The sequence below is a fragment of the Colias philodice genome, chromosome 5, assembly GCF_061535455.1.
Source record: "Colias philodice isolate Cphi_HAF_F1 chromosome 5, ilColPhil1 Martin Lab GWU primary, whole genome shotgun sequence".
NCBI classification, from domain to species: domain Eukaryota; kingdom Metazoa; phylum Arthropoda; class Insecta; order Lepidoptera; family Pieridae; genus Colias; species Colias philodice.
The window spans coordinates 420,729-446,667 of NC_143090.1; the positions used below are offsets into that span (position 1 = coordinate 420,729).

Below are 25,939 nucleotides of genomic sequence, written 5' to 3' on the forward strand. Positions count from 1 at the left end.
TGAACAATTTTTCTTCCATACAGGGAAACCTTCAAATTTTATTTATAAATCATATCATATTTTAAATGATGTTACTAATTTTCAGCTTCATACAAATTTAGCTAACTTTACTCTAACAATCTCACAATATCAAATCAACATCCAACGCACCTTGCCAAACGTGCCAGCGCCAATCTTCAGACCGCGCTGCCACTTGAAGGTGAGCTGGCGCAGCTTGGGCTCGTAGCTGGGCGCAGCTGTGCCCAGCACGCGGCCCACGCTGCCCGCCGCGCGGAGCGTAGCGTCTCGATGCTCGTCGAGTTGACGTATCGCTTGCGTTACGCGTTTACTGTGATCTGAAATAGCGGCAGATATTCGATCAGGAGGCGGAATTCGAAACCGCGTTCTCCGCCGCATTCCGGGACGATGTTTAGAAGCTAGACTTACTAATCCTTATCCCTCCTAGCTACTCTTGCTTTATTACTATTATTAAAAATGTATATAATTATATATCTACTAGCGGTCCGCCCCGGCTTCGCCCGTGGTACATATTTCGCAATAAAAAGTGGCCTATGTCCTTTCTCGGGTATCAAAATATCTCTATACCAAATTTCATGCAAATTGGTTCAGTAGTTAAGGCGTGATTGAGTAACAGACAGACAGACAGAGTTACTTTCGCATTTAAGTATAATATTAGTATGGATGTGCTATTTATTAAATAGGTTTGAAGTTGGTGCCGAACATTAAGCACTTAGTATTAAGCCCGTGCACCGACATCAAACCTTTTTAATATATAGCATATATATTATTTACTACATATTATTTATATGTATTATATAAATAATATGTAGTAAATAATAATGTCAAATCTTTTTTATTTCTTACTTTTCCGTTTTTGAAGTCGGTTGTTTTTAAAGCAGTTATTTTTATTAGTGAATATTAAGCTTTCCGTGCGATTAGAGCTTTTTGTGAAAATTAAGCTCTCCATGCGATTAGAGCTTTTTGTGAAAATTAAGCTCTCCGTGCGATAAGAGCTTTTGTGAAAATTAAACTCTCCGTGCGATTAGAGCTTTTTTGTGAAAATTTAGCTTTCCGTGCGAATAGAGCTTTTTGTGAAAATTAAGCTCTCCATGCGATTAGAGCTTTTTGTGAAAATTAAGCTCACCGTGCGATTAGAGCTTTTTGTGAAAATTAAGCTCTCCGTACGATAAGAGCTTTTGTGAAAATTAAACTCTCCGTGCGATTAGAGCTTTTTGTGAAAATTAAGCTCTCCGTGCGATTAAGAGCTTTTTTGTGAAAATTTAGCTTTCCGTGCGAATAGAGCTTTTTGTGAAAATTAAGCTCTCCATGCGATTAGAGCTTTTTGTGAAAATTAAGCTCACCGTGCGATTAGAGCTTTTTGTGAAAATTAAGCTTTCCGTGCGATTAGTTTTTTGTGAAATTAAGCTCTCCGTGCGATTAGAGCTTTTTTGTGAAAATTAAGCTTTCCGTGCGAATAGAGCTTTTTGTGAAAATTAAGCTCTCCGTGCGATTAGATTTTTGTGAAAATTAAGCTCTCCGTGCGATTAGAGCTTTTTTGTGAAAATTTAGCTTTCCGTGCGAATAGAGCTTTTTGTGAAAATTGAGCTCTCCGTGCGATTAGAGCTTTTTGTGAAAATTAAGCTCTCCATGCGTTTAGAGCTTTTTGTGAAAATTAAGCTTTCCATGCGATTAGTTTTTTTGTGAAAATTAAGCTCTCCGTGCGATGAGAGCTTTTTGTGAAAATTAAGCTCTCCATGCGTTTAGAGCTTTTTATGAAAATGAAGCTTTGCGTGCGATTAGTTTTTTGTGAAAATTAAGCTCTCCGTGCGATGAGAGCTTTTTGTGAAAATTAAGCTCTCCGTGCGATGAGTTTTTTGTGAAAATTAAGCTCTCCGTGCGATGAGAGCTTTTTGTGAAAATAAAGCTCTCCGTGCGATGAGTTTTTTGTGAAAATTAAGCTCTCCGTGCGATTAGAGCTTTTTGTGAAAATTAAGCTCTCCATGCGATTAGAGCTTTTTGTGAAAATTAAGCTCTCCATGCGTATAGAGCTTTTTGTGAAAATTAAACTCTCCATAGATTAGAGCTTTTAATGAAAATTAAGCTTTCCATGCGATTAGTTTTTTTGTGAAAATTAAGCTCTCCGTGCGATGAGAGCTTTTTGTGAAAATTAAGCTCTCCGTGCGATGAGTTTTTTGTGAAAATTAAGCTCTCCGTGCGATTAGAGCTTTTTGTGAAAATTAAGCTCTCCATGCGATTAGAGCTTTTAGTGATAATTTAGCTCTCCGTGCGATGAGAGCTTTTTGTGAAAATTAAGCTTTCCGTGCGATTAGAGCTTAATGAGAAAAATTAAGCTCTCCGTGCGATGAGAGTTTTTTGTGAAAATAAAGCTCCGTGCGATTAGTTTTTATGTGAAAATTAAGCTTTCCGTGCGAATAGAGCTTTTTGTGAAAATTAAGCTCTCCATGGGTTTAGAGCTCTTTGTGAAAATTAAGCTCTCCGTGCGATTGGAGCTTTTTGTGAAAATTAAGCTTTCCGTGCGATATGAGCTTTTTGTGAAAATTAAGCTCTCCATGCGATTAGAGCTTTTTGTGAAAATTAAGCTCTCCATGCGATTAGAGCTATTTGTGAAAATTAAGCTCCGTGCGATTAGAGCTTTTAATGAAAATTAAGCTCTCCGTGCGATTAGAGCTTTTTTGTGAAAATTAAGCTTTCCGTGTGGATAGAGCTTCTTGTGAAAATTAAGCTCTCTGTGTGATTAGAGCTTCTTGTGAAAATTAAGCTTTCCGCGTGATTAGAGCTTTTAGTGAAAATTAAGCTCTCCATGCGATTAGAGCTTTTTTGTGAAAATTAAGCTTTCCGTGTGAATAGAGCTTTTTGTGAATATAAAGCTTTCCGTGCGATTAGCTTTTTATGAAAATTAAGCTCTCCATGCGATTAGAGCTTTTTTGTGAAAATTAAGCTCTCCGTGCGATTAGAGCTTTTTGTGAAAATTAAGCTTTCCGTGCGATTAGAGCTTTATGCGAAAATTAAGCTCTCCGTGCGATTAGAGCTTTTTGTGAAAATTAAGCTTTCCGTGCGATTAAAGCTTTTTGTGAAAATTAAGCTCTCCGTGCGATGAGAGTTTTTTGTGAAAATTAAGGTCTCCGTGCGAATAGAGCTTTTTTGTGAAAATTAAGCTCTCCATGGGATTAGAGCTCTTTGTGAAAATTAAGCTCTCCATGCGATTAGAGCTTTTTGTGAAAATTAAGCTCTCCGTGCGATTAGAGCTTTTTGTGAAAATTAAGCTCCGTGCGATTAGAGCCTTTAATGAAAATTAAGCTCTCCATGCGATTAGTTTTTAGTGAATATTAAGCTTTCCGTGCTATTAGAGCTTTTTATGAAAATTAAGCTCTCCGTGTGATTAGAGCTTCTTGTGAAAATTAAACTCTCTGTGTGATTAGAGCTTTTTGTGAAAATTAAGCTTTCCGTGCGATTAAAGCTTTTTGTGAAAATTAAGCTCTCCGTGCGATGAGAGTTTTTTGTGAAAATTAAGCTCTCCGTGCGATTAGAGCTTTTTTGTGCAAATTTAGCTTTCCGTGCGATTAGAGCCTTTAATGAAAATTAAGCTCTCCATGCGATTTTATGCGGTTATTAATTCGGCCGGTATATTTTTTTATGTATGTACACCGATTACTCCAAGGTTTCTGAACCGATTTACGTGATTCTTTTTTTGTTCGATGCGGGATGGTGTCGAATTGGTCCCATAAATTTTTTTTTCGGATAGGCCCAGTAGTTTTTATTTTATGAGCATTTTTGTCTGTACTCGATGACTAAGTTGATATGTAGCAAGTAACTTTGATTCACTTCCCGGTAACCGATTGAGCTGAAATTTTGTATACGTATGTAAATTTGATAGCGATGAAACATTATCATGACATGAAGCTGATTTGATGATGGAATCGGAAGGTGGCCATAGGAACTCAGTAATATATTGACTCAACTTTATCGAGTTTGTGCTCGTTTGATTCGTGTTCAAAAATACACTAAAAAGTATTAAATAAAAATAACTGCGTTAAAAACAACCGACTTCAAAAACGGAAAAGTAAGAAATAAAAAAGATTTGATATTATTAACTACTACATAATATTTATTGTACATATTTCGCAATAAAAAGTGGCCTATGTCCTTTCTCGGGTATCAAAATATCTCTATACCAAATTTCATGCAAATTGGTTCAGTAGTTAAGGCGTGATTGAGTAACAGACAGACAGACAGAGTTACTTTCGCATTTATAATATTAGTATGGATTAACAAATACGAAAGTGTGTTTGTTTGTGTATATTTCATGTCACAGCGGAACGAAAGTTATAAAGGCTAGTATTTGCCGCGGTCAATTAATATAATAAAACTTGCGAAGTAGTACTTCATAAAACCTAACAAAGAATTGAAATATTCTATTGGATTTCAGCAGTGTATAGTAATAGTGTCTTCAATGCTACTCAATTATTTAATACACAAAAAAGCTTTGCCTTTTCATATGCTGAATGAAGAATGAATCTAATAATAGTCTAATAATACATTATTTTCATTCTAGAGCTGCAAATTTTAGATTTTATTCTGAAACATGTTTTACATCATTACATAGACGACATCATTATAGCATTCATATAAACTGAAATTCAAGTCATTATAAAATTATTATGTTTCTCTGTTCCATAATACTCGGGTACCACCAGAAGGACGGTACCCGGATCTTTGGAAGGCTTACGTGGGGACACGGATCCAACACGCAGAGGCCCTTTCGAGAATTTTAATGTGTTGTGGGACACCAGCCGCAGCCTGCCCATGACTGCACTATAGAGATACAGCCCTAGGCAGTCCGCGGCCGATGTAGGACTATTGCAAGATAAGGGAATAAAATAAACTGGGCTATGGAATGGGATGTTAATGGACCGGAATTAAGGACTATGGAAGACTATGGCACCTGCCTTTCTACTAAGATATAGCAAAAAATTGTTGGCAGGTGGTGACTCGCCCTCTCACTGTATGGGCCCCCGAAATAAGTCGCTGCAATAGTGCGACAAGGGGGCAACATATTGTGAGCAGCTAAGGGTGGAGAGGCGTCCCTGGACTTTAAACTACGATCACGCGCTCCCTGAGGGTCCAGCATCACGTGCCCACTCGCCACTTACGCTTCGCATCCACCCTTCGAGCTAAAAGCTCTCGCGACTCCACTCTGGCCGGCCGGTTAAGGCAAGCCAGAGGTGGGGGTCCTGTCCTCGTCAGGCTTCACTCCGACCGGCCGGTGAAGGCGAGCCGGAGATGAAGACAGGGGCCTCCCCCGGGAGCACTCGGTTCCCGCGGGGTCGCTACTCCCCGACACCCCGCCACAAGGTGTCCTGCGGGTTGACTGATTGCACGGGTGGAATATCTATTGTCACGTAGACAATAGATATTCCAACCGTGGGCGATGGGGTCGTCACATCCCTACGCCCAAAAAATTATTATTATTATTACCAAATTAATAGAGCTATAAGAACTCACCCATCGAATCTTGACTACTAAAGACCGGCGGCGTGTCCTGCTCGCTGGGGGGCGACGAAGTGGAGTCCTTGCTCATTGTGTTCGGATTTGGCACTGGGCTCTAAATTGTATTTTAATGATCATTAGATTTAAAGTTTTTTTTTTTTTTGTAACAGGATTATTGAAATATCAAATAATATATTAAACAACAAATTATTTTTTTTTTTTTTACAACGATTTATTAAAGAAGCTATGCGTTTGCAAGCCTACACAAAAATTAACGTTACAGAAAATATTTTTTAATGAAGTCAAGCAATTATAAAGAAAACCTCACGTGCAATCTCAGTCTATGTCGGTGCGGTGTGGGCGACATGGAGGACGAGTATGTGGGTTCGGTTCTCGGCGCCGGCCGGGAGCCAATCACGTGGGATATGCAACCGTCCATTTGTTGTTTTAGAGCCTGAAATTGTTATTTTAATAAATGCATACATATTGAAAGAAATAATAATTATTTAATACTTGGAATATAATTAGGAAATAGTATTATTGTAAACTTATTGTAATATGCAAATACAGAACGAAATAATAATTTTATATATAACTAGCGGTCCGCCCCGGCTTCGCCCGTGGTACATATGAAAAATAGATATTGGCCGATTCTCAGACTTACCCGATATGCACAGAAAATTTCATGAGAATCGGTCCACCCGTTTCGGAGGAGTATGCAGACTAACATTGTGACACGAGAATTTTATATATAAGATTATATTACTGATATACCTATTTTAAGCAGTTATGATCGTATTCCAGTACTTCAATTTATAAATTTGCAAAAGTTACTCTTATTTCACTCTGATGGTTTTTTTTTTTTTTATTGGTAATAGGGAAGCGCTTGAACTCAATCTCGCCTGATGTTAAGCTGAGATGTGGTCTAAGATGGAACGCGCTTCCCTAGAAGGTACCTGTTCACTCTACGCTTGGTATTTTTGTATATACTTTTTTAATCTTTTATCTTACCTCAAATTCCTCATCAGTCAAATGTTTAGTATTGTAAGGATCACAGGCTAACATTAGGAACTCTAGACCTTGACTCGCCCATCTGCGGAATAATTTAAAATCACATCATAATACTGTACTGTACTGTACTGTATTGTACTGTACTGTATTGTAATTGTAATTATATAAATATGGATTTTGGTATCTGAAATAAAGATCTATTTATTTATTTATTATTATTTATAATACAGAACTTCTAAAACCACTGCCAATAAATATGCACCACTTGTAACAACTAGATTTAATAAATAAAAAACCTACTCTTTTTCATACGACACTTTTTTAATACGCCAAAAATACCTTACCTGGGCCTCAAACCCCTGCCCCTATCGCATCTCTCGACCACGAACGCCATCCAGGCCTTCGCCAACTCGACTATAGCCCTCGCACTCCGCTTGGCCCACTCTGTTTCTTCCGCACTCGGCTGCTCTGCGGACGGCTCTGTTCGCTCTGTGCTCTCTGGTGGGCTAGAGTCGCCGGTTAGCAGCCACTCTAGACTGTCCTTTGGCTAGAAAGATAGGGTGATAAATTCTTTTAATGTGCCTTAATCGCGATTTCTACAAGACAGTCTGTGAAATGTTGTACACATTATTGTTATTCCTAGTTGTAGGGAACCTATTGTATAAAATGGTACTTAAATTTGTTTTTCTTATATTCACTAAAGACAATACAAGAAAGTAAAACAATTAAATAGTATTTTTACTTAAATAAAAATATATAACTTTCTTTTCAAAATAACCAATAACGATAATACAAGTGAATCGAATGAACACGATCGATACATATTTTTTTAAACATATAGTTTTTAGTGCATCTATTAAGTGATGAACACTTGACTCACCAAGCCCGCATCATCGAGCGCCGAGCTGTCCACCTCCTCCCCAATGCTGTCGCAGCGCAACACTCGCATGCGGCGCGGCGACGCGTGCGCGGGCCGGCACGGCGGACGGGATACTGCCGCGTCGTTCACGAAACCGTGCAGTTCCTTGTGCATCTATGGAGGATTGAGAAAATGACGAAAACATGGTAAAAATTGAGTAGTACAATATATGTTGGTCGCCTTCATCTGGTTAAATTTGTTATGTCACTGAATGACTAACACGTTCATGGATTGACGTAATTCAATTGAATAATTACGCCGAACAATGATTTTACAAACGTCACTCGACGTCCATTTAATAGAAAATTCAACCAGATGACTGCGATAAAAAGTGATAAAACACGTATAAACACTGTTGTAGAGAACAAACCGATTGCGTTTTCAATATATGCGTGCACTGTGTACGTTAAAAAATCTTGCATGTTGGTGTTTACTTACTTGACACTTGGAGAACATTATTGAAGGAATTATTGTATTAAGATTTAATGCAACCAAAATGCAAAGATTCCATTATTGAGGAAAAAAATAAACTAAACAAGCACACATCCCAACACCAAACATGAAAAGAAAACCGAAACATGAAAAGTGTAAACCGAAAAAACAAATTCAATATAACATTTGACTATGAAGGGAACCTTATAATGCGTCATGAAGACGTAATGATGTGAATGGACCTTTCAACCAAGAACTTGAAGAACGACTTTGTTCAAAACAAACTCAACACTGTTCACTGAACAAAATACGTATATGTATATGATCAAAGATGTATACGAATAGACAAACATAAAATATTTTAGACCCCGTACCAAACACAAGACAACACGATCACAAAAGCACACCATAGACCATCGACACCAAAAACAACAACACAAGCACATCAATACCATCGGATTAATCGACTGATGTATGAGTATAGTCTCGGGGCGGCGTCTCCGCTCCACGGGCGGAGGCGCCAGGGGCTGCAGCGACGCGGGGCGAAGCCTCCGGGCCTGCAGCTCGCGCTCGTGCTTGTACGGGCCGTGCACGAACTTGTGCATCTCCGTGTGCATCTACGGAAATGTGCGTGCGTGTGTGCGTGCGCGTGCGCAGTGTGCGTATGCGACATGCGACTTGCGTGTGCAACTTATTGGATTTTTAAATTAAATCATGCAAAGTATTAAGTTTTAAATTTATAGTTATTCCATGCTTCAATAGGTATAGCAGTTAGTGGATATTATTCACAAGGTTATAGAAATCTATTTTAATTCAAAGCTCAGTTCTAATTCTTATGTTTTATAACTCTATAAAATTAATATATTGTATTATCATAATACAGTCGAATACATATTTAACTATGTATATTAAAATTTAAACCACCATTTACACTATAAAAATACTTGACTAAACAGCTGTCAACTTTCCCACCCCATCCAACCTCTCTCTACTCCCCATACAGTCCCTTACAGTCAGTTACATTCCCGATCATTCTCGAACTTTCCAGAACATTCCAGAACGTTCCAGAACATACTTCTCACCTCGAAGCCGAGCTTGAACATTTGCAGCAGCAGCTCTCTTACACGTGCTCCCAAGCTTTCCCTTGCTTCCGGTGGGACTGGGGGTGGGGTCGGCTGGTTGGGCGCGGTTAGTGGGTTGCTGCGACGGAGTATCTCGTTCGTTTGTTCCACTAGGCAGTTGCAGAGGGCCATTAGACTGTCCTGGAAGTGACGGTATTGTTTACAAACTCAGAATTCAAATTTGCCCATAAAATGGGCCGAGTATTTAAAAAAAATATTAATATTATTATGTAGCTCAAAAATTCGGCAATCAAAGGTTATAGGTATGTGAGACAATCTAGTTATCCCGATGTCTATAGACCAAAATATATGTATAGAATCTAATAAAAAAATTCTAATTAAATTTTAAGCCTAAAGGTCAATTCCAACAAAAAAAAAAGACGGGTTGCACTCCGGGAGTGCCGGCAGAAGTGAAAACTTGATTATTAACGTTCAGCATGTTTGATATTTTGGAATGGTATCCGTCTTACGCATGGAATATAAAAGCTAAAAAAAAAGTCCGTCTTACGCTTTTTCGATCAGGCCACGTGTCCTAACGCGAGTTTAAGATTTTATACCCAACGCCGCTAAAGAAGTTTTCACTTCAACAAACATTTTAAACATATTTTTTTGTGTAAAGACTTCTCCTCAACTAACTTTATATATGAAGGTATGTGTCCTTTGGCACGCTATGCAATAGTCTGACATATCAGTTACACATGCACCAAGGTTTGAGTGTGTGTATCACACAAAAATACACACACTCAAACCACAACATATGATACTCACAAAAATCTTGGCCTTATTCTTATTATACATTTTCGGCAGTCGACACGCTAGTACTCTCGCCCACTGCGCCGCTTGTAACGACGCCTCTCGGGACGACGAGTAGATGTTCTGGGCTTCACGACACACTAGGTATATTATGTACCTGGCGGGATTAAATAAATAAATTATTTTTTTATTTCAGGACATTCGACGACAAGACACCAAAAGTCCTACCTTCATTTATTTATAAGACGGCGTTTAATAAAGAGCCTAGGCTGTTGATAAAATGGCTGGTTGAACATGCACATGATCTGATTAATCGCTTTATTGAATGAATGAATGAAAATACTACATTTGATTAAATTGGAAAAGTAACCAAAACAAATAGACAAAGAGCCTTTTCTATTAGTTATTATAAGATATCGGGGTTAAAACATAATATAAATTAGTTTACCTGGGATCATTTATTATATTGGTCTCCTTAACTTCACTGAGATTTTCAAACTGATCCTGGAATTCTTTTAGCAGTCTATCGAGTTGGTTGCAAGCAATTTGCCTGCGAAACAAAACCAGTTCCTTATATGTGAAAAATTTCTTGAAAGGCGAACGGGTAAATATCCAGTACATATTATATTGATGATACACTACTTAATTTAATGTATTTAAAAATAAAATAGACAGTGTACGGATATTATACCGTAAAAGTGTATGTTTGAGTCATCTCAAAAGCTTTATTTGCATCATTGCAAAGTCAAACCAAATTCATAGTCACCCTAACTACCATTTCTTCATAAACGTCAGTGATTGGTTGAGTAATGAGTTGTCAAAACGTTAGACAAGGACCATTTCGTTTTGGGAGACCTCTCATTTGGACCGATTTTGGTTAGGTTTCGCTTATAAGGCAAAAGCGACCTTAAGTATATAGTAATAGATCATATTTTATCAAAACAAAAAATTTTGGTGCACAGTCTAGTTAGTATAACGTTAGCTTCCGCTTATAAAGGAAAAGCTACCTTAAGTTTGTGGTAATAGATCATATTTTATCAAAACAAATATTTTGGTGCAGTTTAGTTAATAGTATAACGTGTTTGCAGTGTACACTCGTAGTGTGGTGTCAGTGAGGTGCTAGTATAGTGCTAGCACACCCCGGACACTCCATACAAAATTATCGTTTTGACAGTCACACTGTAGAGACTGCAAATGTGTGTGTTCACGCTTTATGGTTGGCACATTTGTGACTAGCGTAAAAAAAAATTCGCGTTTTTCTGATGAAATACATCCGTAAACAGCACAAAATCTAACCATTTTCTACGAAAAACGATAATCACCAATCCAAAATAATTAATTATTTTTAAGTAAATTTGATTAATGTTGTCAATCTTCGTTGCGTATCGTCCTTGCAGAACAATGTGGACCATTTTTGGACTGATCGTGCGGGGTGAGGTAAGTGTTTAATTTTGGCGGGAGGCGGAGAGTGTCCGTTCTGTAGCGTTTAGCTACTATTATGTATTCTGTGGTGCTAGTTTAGTGCTAGTGCAGAGCTAGAGTAGTGCATTGTATTGCTAGTATGATGCTAGTATAGTGTCAGTGTCTGCTAGTGCAGTGTATACACTCACGCGAAGGCGGGCGGCACGAGCCCCTTGGCGGAGGGCGCGCGGGCCCCGAGGCGCGCCGCGAACGCGCACTCGGCGGACAGAGCGCCGCGAGACAGAGCCTCCGTGGCCGACATCTTGCTCAGGTACGAGAGGTATTGCTGCAAGATTATTATTATTAAACTAGCAGTCCGCCCCGGCTTCGCCCGTGGTACATATTTACGTTTTCTCTACGTAAGAACCATCCTCGTACTTCAAGGAATATAATAAAAAAAGAATTAACGAAATCGGTTCAGCCGTTCTCAAGTTATGCGCTTACCAACACATTTTGGGATTCATTTTTATATTATAGAGAAGAAGAAGATTACACACATCACATTTTATTTGAACACTATTAAGGGTCGACGCAAACAGGCTAATTATTATTAAATTACACATATCACAATTTATTTGAATATTATGAAGGGTCGACGAAAAGTCATCGTCTACAGTCACAAGTGGCCAGCGACAATCTCTTGACACATTTTTTCATAAATATATTGTACAGAGGCTGGGCACACGTGTAGCCAGTGGCGACCACTAGCCCCAGAAGTGTCCGCGACAAAATATATGAAAACATGCGTCAAATGGCTGCATCAACAATAACATCAAAGTGTAAGTGTAATTGTAGTGCCAAGTGTATTTTAGTGTAGTGTATTCACACTCACTTGTGTAGCAGTCTCAACAGTGGCATCATAAGTCTTCAATATCTGCACCAGATCGGCCCGTACTCCGGGATCCACGCGCCAACCGCGTAATGCTGCGCACACGTTTCGTGCGAACGACGCGCGAGTTTCTGCCGCTATATCCAGACCCTCACGGAGCTCGTGGATAAGCTGGTAAAAACATAAATTTGGGTAGTAATTACTTTTCTGTATATTGACGATTCAAAAGCGCTTTTAAACAAAGTCTTCTTGAATAAATAAATGTTTTAGTTTGAGAGACAAGTAGTAAGTAATGAGAGGAATGTGTATTTAGTAATCTAAGTAATTAAAAAAATTAAAGTTAATCATCTCATAAGAACTTGACAAGGAGTATTTTGAACTGATGTTTTATTTCCAGTAATGATGGATATTTTAATATTTAACGTGTCTTTAGTTACGCGTCAACTTTTTAAGCAACCACAAAAAAAACAGTATACTATAAATTTCTATACAATTTGATAAGAAAACGCAAGGCATAAACATTGGTCCTTCAAGCCAATCAACAAACTAAACACAAGATAGAGAAAAAATCAGTTTTATTACCTGTTTAATAGTCAAACATGATGGCTGATCCGGCCTCATGTCTATCCTTAGCGAGAGATAGTCGTGCAAGGCTTCCATACAAATACAATTCAGTAGGAGAAAGTGATTTCGGTAGGAGGGGAGACGCATTGATAAGTTTTCTGGACACCAACATCCAAATCTACAAAAAAAAAAAACAAAATTTAACGTGTATATTTTTTTTTTTTTTAAGGTCCACCAAACTGGACATAGCACTACAAAGATAGATATGGTTATTCTATGATACATCACAAGTAATAGGTGCTAGACCTTCTAGAGGTGAACACAGCCTGCAATAATAAGTACGCGAACATACGCGACATATTTACATTATTACAATATTAACATAATTTAGAAAAATAACATTATGGATCAATTTAAATACAATATTTATGCAATTTTGGAAACTAATTTTTTAAATGAATTTAGGGATGCGCTAAATATATCGACGTTATTACATACTTTTTCGTTATAAGCTGAACACATGCGGTGCAATGACGAGTGTTGAGCGTAGTTTGTACGACAAAAGGGAAGACTAAACGTTTTCATGTTAGTGGGACGGCTGAATGGCCTTGGTACATGTATGCTAATTTTTCCTAATAATTGAGAATTATCTATTTTACCATTTATAATTTTGTATAGAAACACGATATCAGAAAGGGTCCGTCTGCTTTCAAGCGATTTCATTTTAAAGTGCATAAGTCTAGAAGAATAAGACGTTAGGTTACGGCAAAGATTGTGAGTGAAAGTTAGGTGGTACAGGAATTGTTTCTGTATCCGTTCCAACCGCTGTATGTGTACGGCATAAGTAGGATTCCACACAGGGCTACAGTATTCGAGGAGAGATCGTACGTAGCAATTAAAAAGCAATACTGGTACTTCAGAGTCATTAAAGAATTTGCTCTGTCTAATGATGAATCCAGAAAGGCGTGCGGCCCTTGTTGCTAACGAGTCTATGTGCTCGCGAAAGTCGACTTTTGTGTCCACCACAACACCGAGATCGCGAATGTTCGTGACTTCACCGATTGGAATGTTATCAATAGAGTAAGTTACATGAAGTGGATTACGTTTCCTTGTGAATTTTATATGATAACACTTAGATACGTTAAGGAACATGTTATTTTTTGCGCACCATAATGTAATGCTGTTGATATCGTTTTGTAATGCTAAAGTATCTTCATATTACGTACATAATTGTGATTGCGGTCAGCCGGACGGCTACCCGCATAGTGCGTTTACGCTCTAAGAAGTGAAAATTCTTTGGCAAGATTCATAGGTACCAAAATCGTCGCCTGACTCCATGACGTGACGGTATATTACCTTGAAATTTTACTCTAAACGCGCCCAAAGTTTCACTTCAAAAAAACAATTTACGCTAAGTAATCATTAGCTCACCTTCTCAATTCGTTCATGTTTTTCACACTGTGTCCATTTTCTTTGTTATTTTGGTCTCCATCCCGATGTTCGACTTCTACTTCTTCATCCGCGAAAGTATCTTCCTGTTATGTGTTAATTGAAACAAAAAAAAACATTGGCTATTCATATTGTAGGTATAACTATTCTCAAAATATATTGGTAAGAAAAATGTTTTGCAATTCGTACATGCTATAAAAATATACATTTATGGTTGAGAAATATATCGAGCACTTATTTAAAAAAATACATTTTTTTAAATTTTTATTTAATGGTACCTAAAGTCAAAATAGTTTAAGAATATTTACCGTCGGCTCCTGCAGCGTGAGGTAGACCTTTTGCAGCAGCGTGCTGCAGATCTTGTTCATGAACATCATGCAACGCCGCACGCCGGCCGTCTTCAGGATCTCACGATGATAGTCTCTGACGAATGATATAATAATTATTTTAAAACATTGTTATACATTTTCCATAATCGTATACATATTTTGGTCTTTACTGATGGTGTTGACAGTATTTTTTTTTGAAGTGAAAACTTCTTTAGCGGCGTTGAGCACTTTTTCTGTAATGGGTATAAAATCTTAAACTCGCGTCAGGACACGTGACCTGATCGATAAAGCGTAAGACGGATTTTTTTTTTAGCCCTTATATTCCATGCGTAGGACGGATACCATTCCAAAATATCAAACATGCTGAACGTTAATAATCAAGTTTTCACTTCTGCCAGCACTCCCGGAGTGCAACCCGTCTTTTTTTTTATTTAATTTGGTCCAATAATACAATAGTGTCTGGTGTGGCACTTATGCAACATAGACATATAAGAATATTTTTTTACTGCAATTTTAGGAACCTTATCCCCCCCCGCTCACCTGTAGGCGGACACCTGCGTGCGCGCGAGCAGGCGCAGCTGCGTGAGGTCGTGCAGCGCGCCGAGCCGCAGGGCACCAGCACACTGCTGCTCTATCCCTCCCCCCGCTCACCTGTAGGCGGACACCTGCGTGCGCGCGAGCAGGCGCAGCTGCGTGAGGTCGTGCAGCGCGCCGAGCCGCAGGGCACCAGCACACTGCTGCTCTATCCCTCCCCCCGCTCACCTGTAGGCGGACACCTGCGTGCGCGCGAGCAGGCGCAGCTGCGTGAGGTCGTGCAGCGCGCCGAGCCGCAGGGCACCAGCACACTGCTGCTCTATCCCTCCCCCCGCTCACCTGTAGGCGGACACCTGCGTGCGCGCGAGCAGGCGCAGCTGCGTGAGGTCGTGCAGCGCGCCGAGCCGCAGGGCACCAGCACACTGCTGCTCTATCCCTCCCCCCGCTCACCTGTAGGCGGACACCTGCGTGCGCGCGAGCAGGCGCAGCTGCGTGAGGTCGTGCAGCGCGCCGAGCCGCAGGGCACCAGCACACTGCTGCTCTATCCCTCCCCCCGCTCACCTGTAGGCGGACACCTGCGTGCGCGCGAGCAGGCGCAGCTGCGTGAGGTCGTGCAGCGCGCCGAGCCGCAGGGCACCAGCACACTGCTGCTCTATCCCTCCCCCCGCTCACCTGTAGGCGGACACCTGCGTGCGCGCGAGCAGGCGCAGCTGCGTGAGGTCGTGCAGCGCGCCGAGCCGCAGGGCACCAGCACACTGCTGCTCTATCCCTCCCCCCGCTCACCTGTAGGCGGACACCTGCGTGCGCGCGAGCAGGCGCAGCTGCGTGAGGTCGTGCAGCGCGCCGAGCCGCAGGGCACCAGCACACTGCTGCTCTATCGGCTCCATGCCGTCCGACACCACCACCTCGGGGGTCACACTGCCGCTACTGGCTGTGTAATCTGAAAGTTTACATTCCTAAAACTTCTCATATGGTATCGTGTGTGGCATCTATGATGTGAGATATCGTGTGTAGCATCTGTGATGTGAGATATCGTCTGTGGCATCTGTAATGTGCGGTATAATGTGTGGCAACTGTGATATGTGGTATATAATACTTTGTACATCTAAATAAACGAATACAACTAAAAGAAACAGAACAATTTTTTTCAAATTGAAAGAACTGCGGTAAATAAATTCTACGTTTATTATGTCGACTCAAAAGTGCTATGTAAATTTGTTACATTTGAGATCACTTACAATTTAAAGTGAATAAAAAAAATAAGAAACCACTGTGCACTCACCAGATCTACTATATCCGCTGTCCACCGATTTCTCCTTATCCAGAGATTCATCAGCTCCATCGTCTCTCTTATCATCACTAGTTTGTTCATCACCAATCTTATCACCATCATCTACACTGTCTTTAGTTTCCTTATCTTCACCACTTTGTTCTACGGGAGTTTTGTCACTTTTGGGCGTGTCTTGAGGGGCGTGATCTTCGATACCGGAATCTTTCTTATCATCCGTGTTATCAGACTGTGCGCTCGTGTCGCTGTTACTCGAGTTGTTCGAGTCGCTAGGGTTGCAACTGACGTTAAAGCGTACTGTGCAGGGGCGCGGCGTGTCTGATGATTTGCTGAAGGAATGACATTTAACTTAGAATGTTTTCTTATCAATGTATTATTGCTTAAATTGATATGTTTGCAGACAGTCTTGTAAGAGATATGAGGGATATTTTTGTATGTATAACTTTAAAGATCGCTTTTAAAAAAAGTCTTCGTTATAGTTGGAAAAACATGATAACATTTTATGACTATTTGACTGAAAATTACGTTCGCGTTTATACATTCAAACAACCAGTATTTATGAAATGTAGTATTGAAGATTTCTCGTAATCTTTGCAATATTTGCGTCAACGACGCCGCTCTACAAATCTCTGTCGCTCATCATTTAAAAATAAACCTTATTGCAACCAAATAAAGTTGTTTTTTTCCACTACACCAATACCCGAAACTCACCTACTAGTCGAGTCCACAGACGTCTTATGCTGCATATTCCGTCGACGGTTTTTCATCCGCACGGTGTGCAACATTCGCCGCACGGACAGGATCTTGAGACGCAGGTGTAGAGCCGTGTTGTACCAGAGACACATCGCCTGGAGATTAATATGATACATAAGAAAAGAAATTTATTTATTTATTTATTATATAAAACCATTCCTACCATTACAGTTTACCAGTACCATTACAGAAATAAAGAATGTTGGAAAATGTACATTTTAAAATTCACATTTTTTATATATTTAACAAGAGTTAATTGTTTTTTGATATAAATGTTTGTTTGTTTGAACGCGCTAATCTCAGGAACTACTCGTCCGATTTAAAAAATTCTTTCAATGTTAGACAGCCCATTCATCGAGGAAGGCTATAGGCTATATATCATCACGCTAAAGCCAACAGGAGCGGAGCCACGCGGGTGAAATTAGATAAAACTGACGGGCTGGTTGGTAGTGACCCTGCCTTCAAAGCCACTGGTCGTGGGTTCGATTCCCACCCGGGGAAAATATTTGTGTGATGAACATAGATGTTTGCTCTGTGTCTGTGTGTTAATTATCTATGTGAGTATTTATTTAAAATTATATATGTATGTTTATCAGCCATCTGGTTTCCATGACAAGAGCGAAAGCTTAGTATGGGATCAGATCGTGCCGTGTGTGAAAATATTTATTATTTAATTAATATTTATATAAAACGCATGATCACCCTGAGCCGGTGTGCCAGCTTCGGCTGCGCGAGCGCCGGGTGGTCGCACGCGGCGGCCAGCGTGGACGGGTACAGCGCGGTCGCCGCGTCGAACGCGTCCAGCAGCGCGCACACGTCGCGCATCGCAGACCCTATCGCTTCTGAGCACACTGTGCACTCGATGTTGAGACATCCTGTTTGGTATTCTGCTACACATACATATTATAATAATTTAAAAAAATAATAAAAATCGTTTATTTGCTTCATAAAACACTGTACAATACGCTTTGAACTATAGATGATAGATATTAGATACACACTTCCATAGGGAGACATAAAAAATATAAAAGGGCGGTTTAAATTAACTAAATCTGTAAGTCAACGTCTGTTTTTTGACAGGAACATAAGTTTAACTGCAACACGTTTACACTGACAAAATCGAGGTGTGATGTGCATGTTTAGGTACATTGTATACAGGGTGTTACAAATTTAGTGTAAAAAGATAAAAAGAACATATAGTTTTTCACACACAGATTACGTAAAAATTACTCATAACGATGGATTTTTACAAATTATAAATTCGTCAACTCTGTATGTACACCCCTGACGACGAGCCGAACTTCGCCATCACACGCGTTTACGTTCAGACGCGTTCTCTTAAACAGGTAATGAAACACACCCATGCAATAACACTGAATGTGCGTTTTTCTTCCAAAATACAAAATAAAACACAAGCGTAAACACAAAGCACATCAAAATATAGGAAAATTAGATCATTCATTTATATTTCTTTTAAGTGTGTATTTGTAAAATTTTCATGACTATTTAGAAGAAAGAAAGAATTTAGGAGATCATGAAGCAATATTTTTGTGTTGATTAATTATTCGATTAATTATATGATCATGTATGAAAAAATTTCATTTTCTCACTAAATGTACTGAAAGTATACGTGTATTGTCTGTTACTTTTAAAGAATTTCAGAACGTGACCTTATGATTAGGTTTTCATAGACACAATGCCCACATTTTCGTATCGGAATCTACCGCCTGCGCGAAGGTAGGGTTGTCAACGCACAGTTTCAGAAAAAAAAATAGCATCATTTTATGTGTCGTTTTGTTGTTCAAGTATTTTATACGTAATCAGTAATATTCAAAACTAAAAATCCATTGAGCATATTACACCACATGCGGGACACCCTGTATAGTATAAAAATAATTTATCCAATAGAATTTAAATTTATTTTTAATTTTAAGTTTAGTTTTGTTTTCTATATGAGTACACCATCACTCACCATCACCACCCAGTTTCAACTGAGTTTCATCCGTATACTCCAAGGAGAGATCTTCGTTCGAACACTCTAGAGTGGTCTGTAATTGGCCACTCGATCTGCAGCACGGACGGTGACTAATAAATCTGGAAAACAATTTAAGAATGAAGATCGTGTTTGCCCAGCACACGTGTCAGAAGTGAAACATCTTTGGCAAGATTCAAAGATACCAAAATTTACCTTACTCCATGACGGATGGCATTGCCATGACACGACCTTGAAATTTTACTCTCAACGCCTAAAGAAGTTTCACTTCAAAAAATGTATTTATACTCACTTATATTCTAGTATATCCCGCACAATATTAGGAATGACATTCCTCTGTGCACACAAGAATGCGTCCTGCTGCGCCAGACTTCGGCCTGCTATTTTGGCCTGGATTTCCAGCCAGATGAGATCCTTCAATTCGTTCTGCCATACTTTTTCTTCTCTACTTATCTGAATTGTAAATAGAAATTAAAATTTTACAGATTTTTTCTAAGGAAATAATATGGTGTCATGAAATATACTAAATAAGAAAAAACCGGCCGAGTGCGTGTCCGACCACGCCTAAAGTAGGGTTCCGTAGTCATTTTTTGACACCGTGCTGTTTTGCATTTCTTGCATCATCATCAACCATCTCCCTATCCCGTATCTCACGGGTTCGGCTACGAGGATACTGGTTTTCACAGAAAACAACTTTTCATATTTTCATTCTCATCCTCACTCTCACTCTCATCCTCACGCTCACTCTCATCCTCACTCTCACTCTCATCCTCACTCTCAGCCTTACTCTCACTCTCATCCTCAAGCTCACTCTCATCCTCACTCTCATCCTTACTCTCACTCTCATCATCACGCTCACTCTCACTCTCATCCTCACGCTCACTCTCATCCTCACGCTCACTCTCACTCTCATCCTCACTCTCCTCCTCACTCTCACTCTCATCCTTACTCTCACTCTCATCCTCACGCTCACTCTCATCCTCACTCTCATCCTCACGCTCACTCTCCTCCTCACTCTCACTCTCATCCTCACGCTCTCTCTCATCCTTACTCTCACTCTCATCCTCACCCTCACTTTCATCCTCACGCTCACTCTCATCCTCATCCTCACGCTGACTCTCATCCTCACTCTCACTCTCATCCTTACTCTCACTCTCATCCTCACTCTCGTTTTCATTTCCATTTCCATCTCCATCTTCATTTTCATTTTACATATTTTCACCATTTTTAAACACCTAACATCCTTCTACATTACTAAATTATCTACACTTCAAGCAAAATATATGAAAACAACGCGTACTCACTGTCCGCCTGCAGCCCTTCTCAATGTTGCCCATATTGATGAGCATACTGAACGTATTGTGGAAGTTCACTCTGCTCGGAGGCAGTTCCTCATCAGGTCGCTCGAGCACCAGCTCCTCAGTCGGCCTGCACTTGAGCCGTGACGTCAGCGACATGAAGCGGTTGCAGGACTCCACCTTCCGGAGTGAAAGAAGACGAGAAGACAGATTTTGCGACAATTTATTTGGGACAGCACACACAGAACATGCAGGTCATAAAACACATAAAAGGCAACATAGATAAAGTAGCACAATACCTACTAATTAATAAAAAAGATAATGAAATTATTCTGTTGTACAAACACATGATATAGGTATTAGTTCTAGGATTGGTAATGATTCTCGAAAAACAGGTACATGAAATGCTGCTTTATACACTAAAAAAAAGAAGAGACACGGGAATTTTAAGTTTTTTGAAGTAAAAATTCTTTAGGCGCGTTGAGGGTAAAATTTCAATTCATGTCATGTGACGGTATGTCATGGAGTAAGGCGACGACTTTGGTATCTTTGAATCTTGCACAAAGAAGTTTCATATATGTGTGCTTGGCACACACGCTCTTTTATTATACATGTAAAATTACAAGCTTATAGTAAGAGAAAAAATGTTACTATAAAACTTACCAACGTCGGCACCGCCGGCACGGGCCCGGGAGAGGGAAGGGAGTCAGCTTTCGGCTCCCTCTGCCCAAACTCCTGTTTCCAGTCCCTCTCCTTGGACCTGACTAGCTTGAGGCTCGCGCGCTTTTTTAACCGTTCTGAAATAATCAGTTTATAACATTTTACACGTTTTTCGTTCATCAATATGACTAAAACTAAAAAATTTCTCGAGAACTGCTCCATCAATTGGTGAAAACATGGTGAAAACAGAATGAAAATAGGAATTGTTTTATTATTAATTATTATTATTTTTGAGTTTATTGCGAGCAGACAGACAGACATGCACAATGCACATGACGAATGATTATATTTTATTTTAAGTCATGTTAGTTTTATATTCATTTTGTTATCTTATTCTAATTTAATACTTACCAGGTGGTGTGGGCTGAAATGCTGGAACGGGTTCTTTCTCATTGATAGATGACCGTTCATAGCACGGACTAAAGTCCATCATATTTCTGAAAATAATAACATTGGGTCAATATATTTATAGCGGGGATGTCGAACAAGCTTTAAAATGACTTGGGCTAGCTCGCAACGGGTACCATACCCACACAGAATATCCGCGTGAAATAGCAGTAAATTCTACGTATTAACGTATGACTGAATATTAATTCAGGGCGGTGGTAGCGTTTACCATATCAGGCGACCAACCAGATCTTTTGCCTGATTGCTGCTTTGCCTGATTTCAGAGATATAATTGGCCTGAGTCGACTTTACCTCTATAGATGTACATAATTAAAAAATAATAGCATTTTAGATTATCGCAGTAATCAGTCGATGAAAATAACATAGTGTTTTCCAAAAATTCAGGATCGGCAGACTATAGACTTGATAAAATAGAGATTGCGTAGTTGGCCAGTCACCGGTGAAATTTTCCGTAATGGCCATAATTCTGGCACGATATAAATAGCATGTATCCTTTGTTAGGGAATCCCACGATTAAAAATAGAATAACATTAACATTTTTATACTGCTGTACTTTTAAAACTATTGTATATATATGTGTTTGAATTGTTCTACCGTTGAGTCAGAGGGACATAACCGATCTCTGTCCTATAATCCCTGATCGCTGATTCATACATATACTGATTTAATTCAGTATTTTGTACAATTGACGTGTATTAGTAGGTATTCCAAAAATGAATGAATGTACAGATAGGATTAATGTCGAGTGTTATGGCGCGATAATACCTGATAATGAGATATGATTGCGCTTCAATGTGTGGGTTTAGTATGTATAGAATCTAATCTTTGGCATGGTGGGAATGAATAATTCGTGTGATAGGATAATTTTGTTGCGCTTTTCAAATATGTCTGTATCTATTAACAAATGCGATTGAGGGGGTTGATGATGTTTTATAACAGTACTAGGTTTCCGCCCGCGGCTTCACCCGCGTAGTCAAAGAAAAACCCGCATAGTTCCCGTACCCGTGGGATTTCCGGGATTGCGTCATTTTCCCGGGATAAAAAGTAGCCTATGTCCTTTCTCGGGTATCAAAATATCTCCATACCAAATTTCATGAAAATTGGTTCAGTAGTTTAGGCGTGATTGAGTAACAGACAGACAGACAGAGTTACTTTCGCATTTATAATATTAGTATGGATTATTCCCAGTGTGGGAAAGTGTTGACACTAGACGACCCATATTAAAGCTATTTTTTCCATACTGAAAATAATACCTACTGTTTTTAGAGATCCTAGAATGTGGGCTGAATCTAACACGACAGTATTGTCCTCTATACCAGCTGTAGAGGCATTTGCATAAACTTGCTGTCGACCTTCCCCGTCTTGTTAAATTATTTTGCATGAAAATAAAATGTTTCACGGTGATAAAAATTAGCCTATACCACTATTCATGTAAAACTTAATTATATGGCGTATTACCCGTGGGAAATATTACCCGTAGACCTAGAGCTGGGGGACCACCGTGGAAAGTCATACAATGAAATGGTTCCGTTTCGACGTAAAAGAAAGAAATTTGTAATATAAGAAAGATAATAAGAATTTTTTTTTCCTCATTTCATCTGCAATCAGCGGTTTTCGCTATAAGCGGATGTGTTGTCAGGCAAAGTTTGGCATGTAGAGCGAGCCCTCCAGTGAGGACAACTGCTCTTCAAGTAATAAAGTTAGATTGTATCTTTTCTTTTAAGACGATTGTGGTAGGACTTTTTTATCAGTTGGCTAGCTAGTTTGTTAGGATGTTTCTCCAGTCTGGCAACATAAGATTTTATATGCGTATTAATTTCACATTTTATGGAACATATGTTCGTGTGGCTATGAATTTCAGCATTAGTAGCAAACCAGGGGGCATTGCTGAGAGTTCGCAGTATAGTATTTTGCTGTCGTTGCAGTAACGAGATAGATGAATTACTGGCACTACCCCATAGTTGAATGCCGTATGTCCATATAGGTTTAGTTACACTTTTATATATCAGTAGTTTGTTGTCCAGAGACAGGCGACTTTTCCGGCGCAGTATCCAGTACAAGCTGCGGTAGCGAATGTTTATTTCTTCTCTTTTTGCTTTGATGTGGTGGTTCCAAGTCAAACGTCGATCCAAATGTAGCCCGAGGTAGCGGACTCTGTCAGTGTGTGGTAGTGTAGTATCTTTAAGCTTGACAGGCGGGCAATCATCTTTTCGAAGCGTAAAGGTGACGTGTACCGATTTTGAGGGGCTCGGTTTAATTTTCCACCTCTCCATCCAGTTCGTGACCGCGTTGAGACCTTTTTGTAAATTTTCTGATGCAATTGCCGGATCCTTACTACTTGCTAGTATTGCTGTGTCATCAGCGAATGTTGCTGTAGTAACGTTTTCAGTAAGCGGTAAGTCAGCTGTAAAAAGTGTGTAAAGTAAAGAAAAAAATCAACCTCACAGCTTTTATCCATTTATAAAATCTTATCTTAGTGAACGTCGCTTTCAAATTCTGGAAAGTGGAAAAACATCAACAGCACTGAACCCTGTGGCACACCTGCTCTGATGTTGTAGATGTTTGATGTTTTTCCACTTTCCAGAATTTGAAAGCGACGTTCACTAAGATAAGATTTTATAAATGGATAAAAGCTGTGAGGTTGATTTTGCCTTAATTTGATAATAAGAATGATGATCAAAACAGAGTTTATTGCCGACTCAGTAAAAACTACTTGTAGCGACATGTCGCCCTGAATCGCGCAAGCGAAATGTTTTCGCTACAGAGCATATATAAAACTTTCCGACATCATCCATCGGGGCCTTAACGGCCGGCCAGTCGAGTAGACTGGTCGAGGATCCTCCCTTTTTCGGTGGAGGAATTCCACCTTCCTCCACATACTTTCCAAACCGGTGGTAAATTGGTAAATTATTCCTTATTTTGACGATTCAAAAGCGCTAAGCGAAGTCTAGTTAAATAAATAAATATTGAAGTATTATTCACAGACCTCCGTTTCTCCTTGTCTCGTATCCTGGCCCTCGGTGGAGTGGTCCCCAGCAGGTCTGCCTCAGAGCCGTCCCCGCTCTCTTGCAGGAGGAAGCGGGACGAGCGCCGCGGATGACGCATCACTACATCCTGACTATCACTGGAAGTCATGGGAATCATATTATTTTTTCTGAATATGTATGTTGTTAATTAATGGGGTTCGAAAATAAAAACTAGTTAGAAATCTGAAATTCTAAATAACCGTCGCTAATTTATTCCAGAAGTTTATATTTTTTATCATTCTTTGAGACACTGTACGATGAATAACACCATTATACAACTTATTATTATTTGTATGTTTGACCATTTATAAAAACTATAAACTGCAGTTTGATGCGACTTTGCCTGGACGTTCCGATAACTTTAGCTTTACAATTTAAATCACTTCAGAACATACTAAAAATATATTTCTAAATTCATCTCTACTAAAAAATCTTAAAAATCTCAATTGAATGGATAAATGTTTACGTTTCAGTCTATTACTGTGATTCAATCTAAAAATATGATTGCGAGACAGAGACAGCGATATGCAATACGCATAATATCACTTCTAGGAACTAATCACCTGTACTAGAGATGAATGAACCTTAATTATCAATTATCGTACAAATAATTAGTTATTTAAATAATTTTGAGATGATGCGTACATGCTAATCGGTCGTTCTAGTGAACAAAGGTTATAAGAGTTCGACGACCATGTCAGAATGTCGAACGAAAACCTGTTGCAGACGCTGTTTTAAATTAGCAAATATAGTTTGTGAATATGTTAATTAAAAATTCACACAAAACTCAGGTAAATAAGGAAAACTTGTACATTTCTAAGAATCAAAACGCATGTGTCCTTCGCTGATAGCACATTTTAAAAACAAATTTTTTTATAGTTAGGTACCTAGTTTGATTACAAACCTAATTAACAATTAGTTACACGCCATAAACTATTCCATCAAGATTCCATCTTGCCTTTTTTTCAGAATCATGTCAAATTATCTGATCTAGCCATCTTTGTCCGAATAAGGTTTTGTGGATTTTACACCTTATCTTGGAGAAAATGTAATTTACATAGGTGTAATTTATTCGAATATTTTTTCTAAATAACTGTGTCATTGAATACCTAATAATTAAAATATCTATTTTATCAAGGTTTAACTCAACGTATCTTTATAAAGCAAAAATAATTTTTAGGAGCTTCTTTTTTGGCGATATTTTTGAGGGCTTAAAAAGGATGATGTACTTAATTCAAACAAAAGCATCATTTTAGTAACATAAATAATACGAATTACGACTATCATTGTACGTGATAGTAATTAATCGTGTATTTTCGGCAACATTCAATAATTAATTAAAGAACAATAACATTTTACGATTTCGTTAGTTCTGGACAGGTTGTATCGTCAGTGAAAAGACAAATGTAGGTCTGAAATTTTAAGTTCTGACCTTTATCCATAAGTGTTAAATATCATATCAGGTACTTTATCAGTAAGTCGTCAAACGGGCCAAAAATGTCATAGATATTGTCGTACCAATACAAATCAGTCTGCGGCTACG

The 25,939-nt window shown here is 39.1% G+C and overlaps 2 protein-coding genes across 2 annotated transcripts in view; both read right to left on the reverse strand.

Moving 5' to 3' along the window:
* Window positions 1–25,939, reverse strand: part of Mekk1 (mitogen-activated protein kinase kinase kinase 4) — a 45,683-nt gene that overhangs the window by 15,539 nt on the left and 4,205 nt on the right. Inside the window, exons 2-26 of the mRNA XM_089695363.1 lie at window positions 24,357–24,494; window positions 21,314–21,399; window positions 20,906–21,039; window positions 20,249–20,422; window positions 19,237–19,397; window positions 18,924–19,045; window positions 17,654–17,838; window positions 16,910–17,046; window positions 16,193–16,527; window positions 15,694–15,850; window positions 14,356–14,470; window positions 14,030–14,133; window positions 12,617–12,776; window positions 12,038–12,205; window positions 11,355–11,491; window positions 10,193–10,294; window positions 9,760–9,901; window positions 8,953–9,132; window positions 8,323–8,487; window positions 7,400–7,552; window positions 6,864–7,066; window positions 6,520–6,601; window positions 5,837–5,962; window positions 5,524–5,623; window positions 151–335 (exon numbers count right to left, since the gene is read on the reverse strand). Coding sequence (XP_089551489.1) covers window positions 151–335; window positions 5,524–5,623; window positions 5,837–5,962; window positions 6,520–6,601; window positions 6,864–7,066; window positions 7,400–7,552; window positions 8,323–8,487; window positions 8,953–9,132; window positions 9,760–9,901; window positions 10,193–10,294; window positions 11,355–11,491; window positions 12,038–12,205; window positions 12,617–12,776; window positions 14,030–14,133; window positions 14,356–14,470; window positions 15,694–15,850; window positions 16,193–16,527; window positions 16,910–17,046; window positions 17,654–17,838; window positions 18,924–19,045; window positions 19,237–19,397; window positions 20,249–20,422; window positions 20,906–21,039; window positions 21,314–21,399; window positions 24,357–24,494 — 3,751 coding nt within the window. The remainder of the gene's footprint in view (window positions 1–150; window positions 336–5,523; window positions 5,624–5,836; window positions 5,963–6,519; window positions 6,602–6,863; window positions 7,067–7,399; window positions 7,553–8,322; window positions 8,488–8,952; window positions 9,133–9,759; window positions 9,902–10,192; window positions 10,295–11,354; window positions 11,492–12,037; window positions 12,206–12,616; window positions 12,777–14,029; window positions 14,134–14,355; window positions 14,471–15,693; window positions 15,851–16,192; window positions 16,528–16,909; window positions 17,047–17,653; window positions 17,839–18,923; window positions 19,046–19,236; window positions 19,398–20,248; window positions 20,423–20,905; window positions 21,040–21,313; window positions 21,400–24,356; window positions 24,495–25,939) is intronic.
* On the reverse strand, window positions 19,442–20,139 carry LOC149488189 (uncharacterized). The gene is made up of 2 exons (XM_089695274.1): window positions 20,098–20,139; window positions 19,442–20,056 (listed from the first exon to the last, which is right to left on the reverse strand). Exons 1-2 carry the CDS (start codon window positions 20,137–20,139, stop codon window positions 19,625–19,627), a joined length of 474 nt encoding a protein of 157 aa, XP_089551400.1. The 3' UTR covers window positions 19,442–19,624.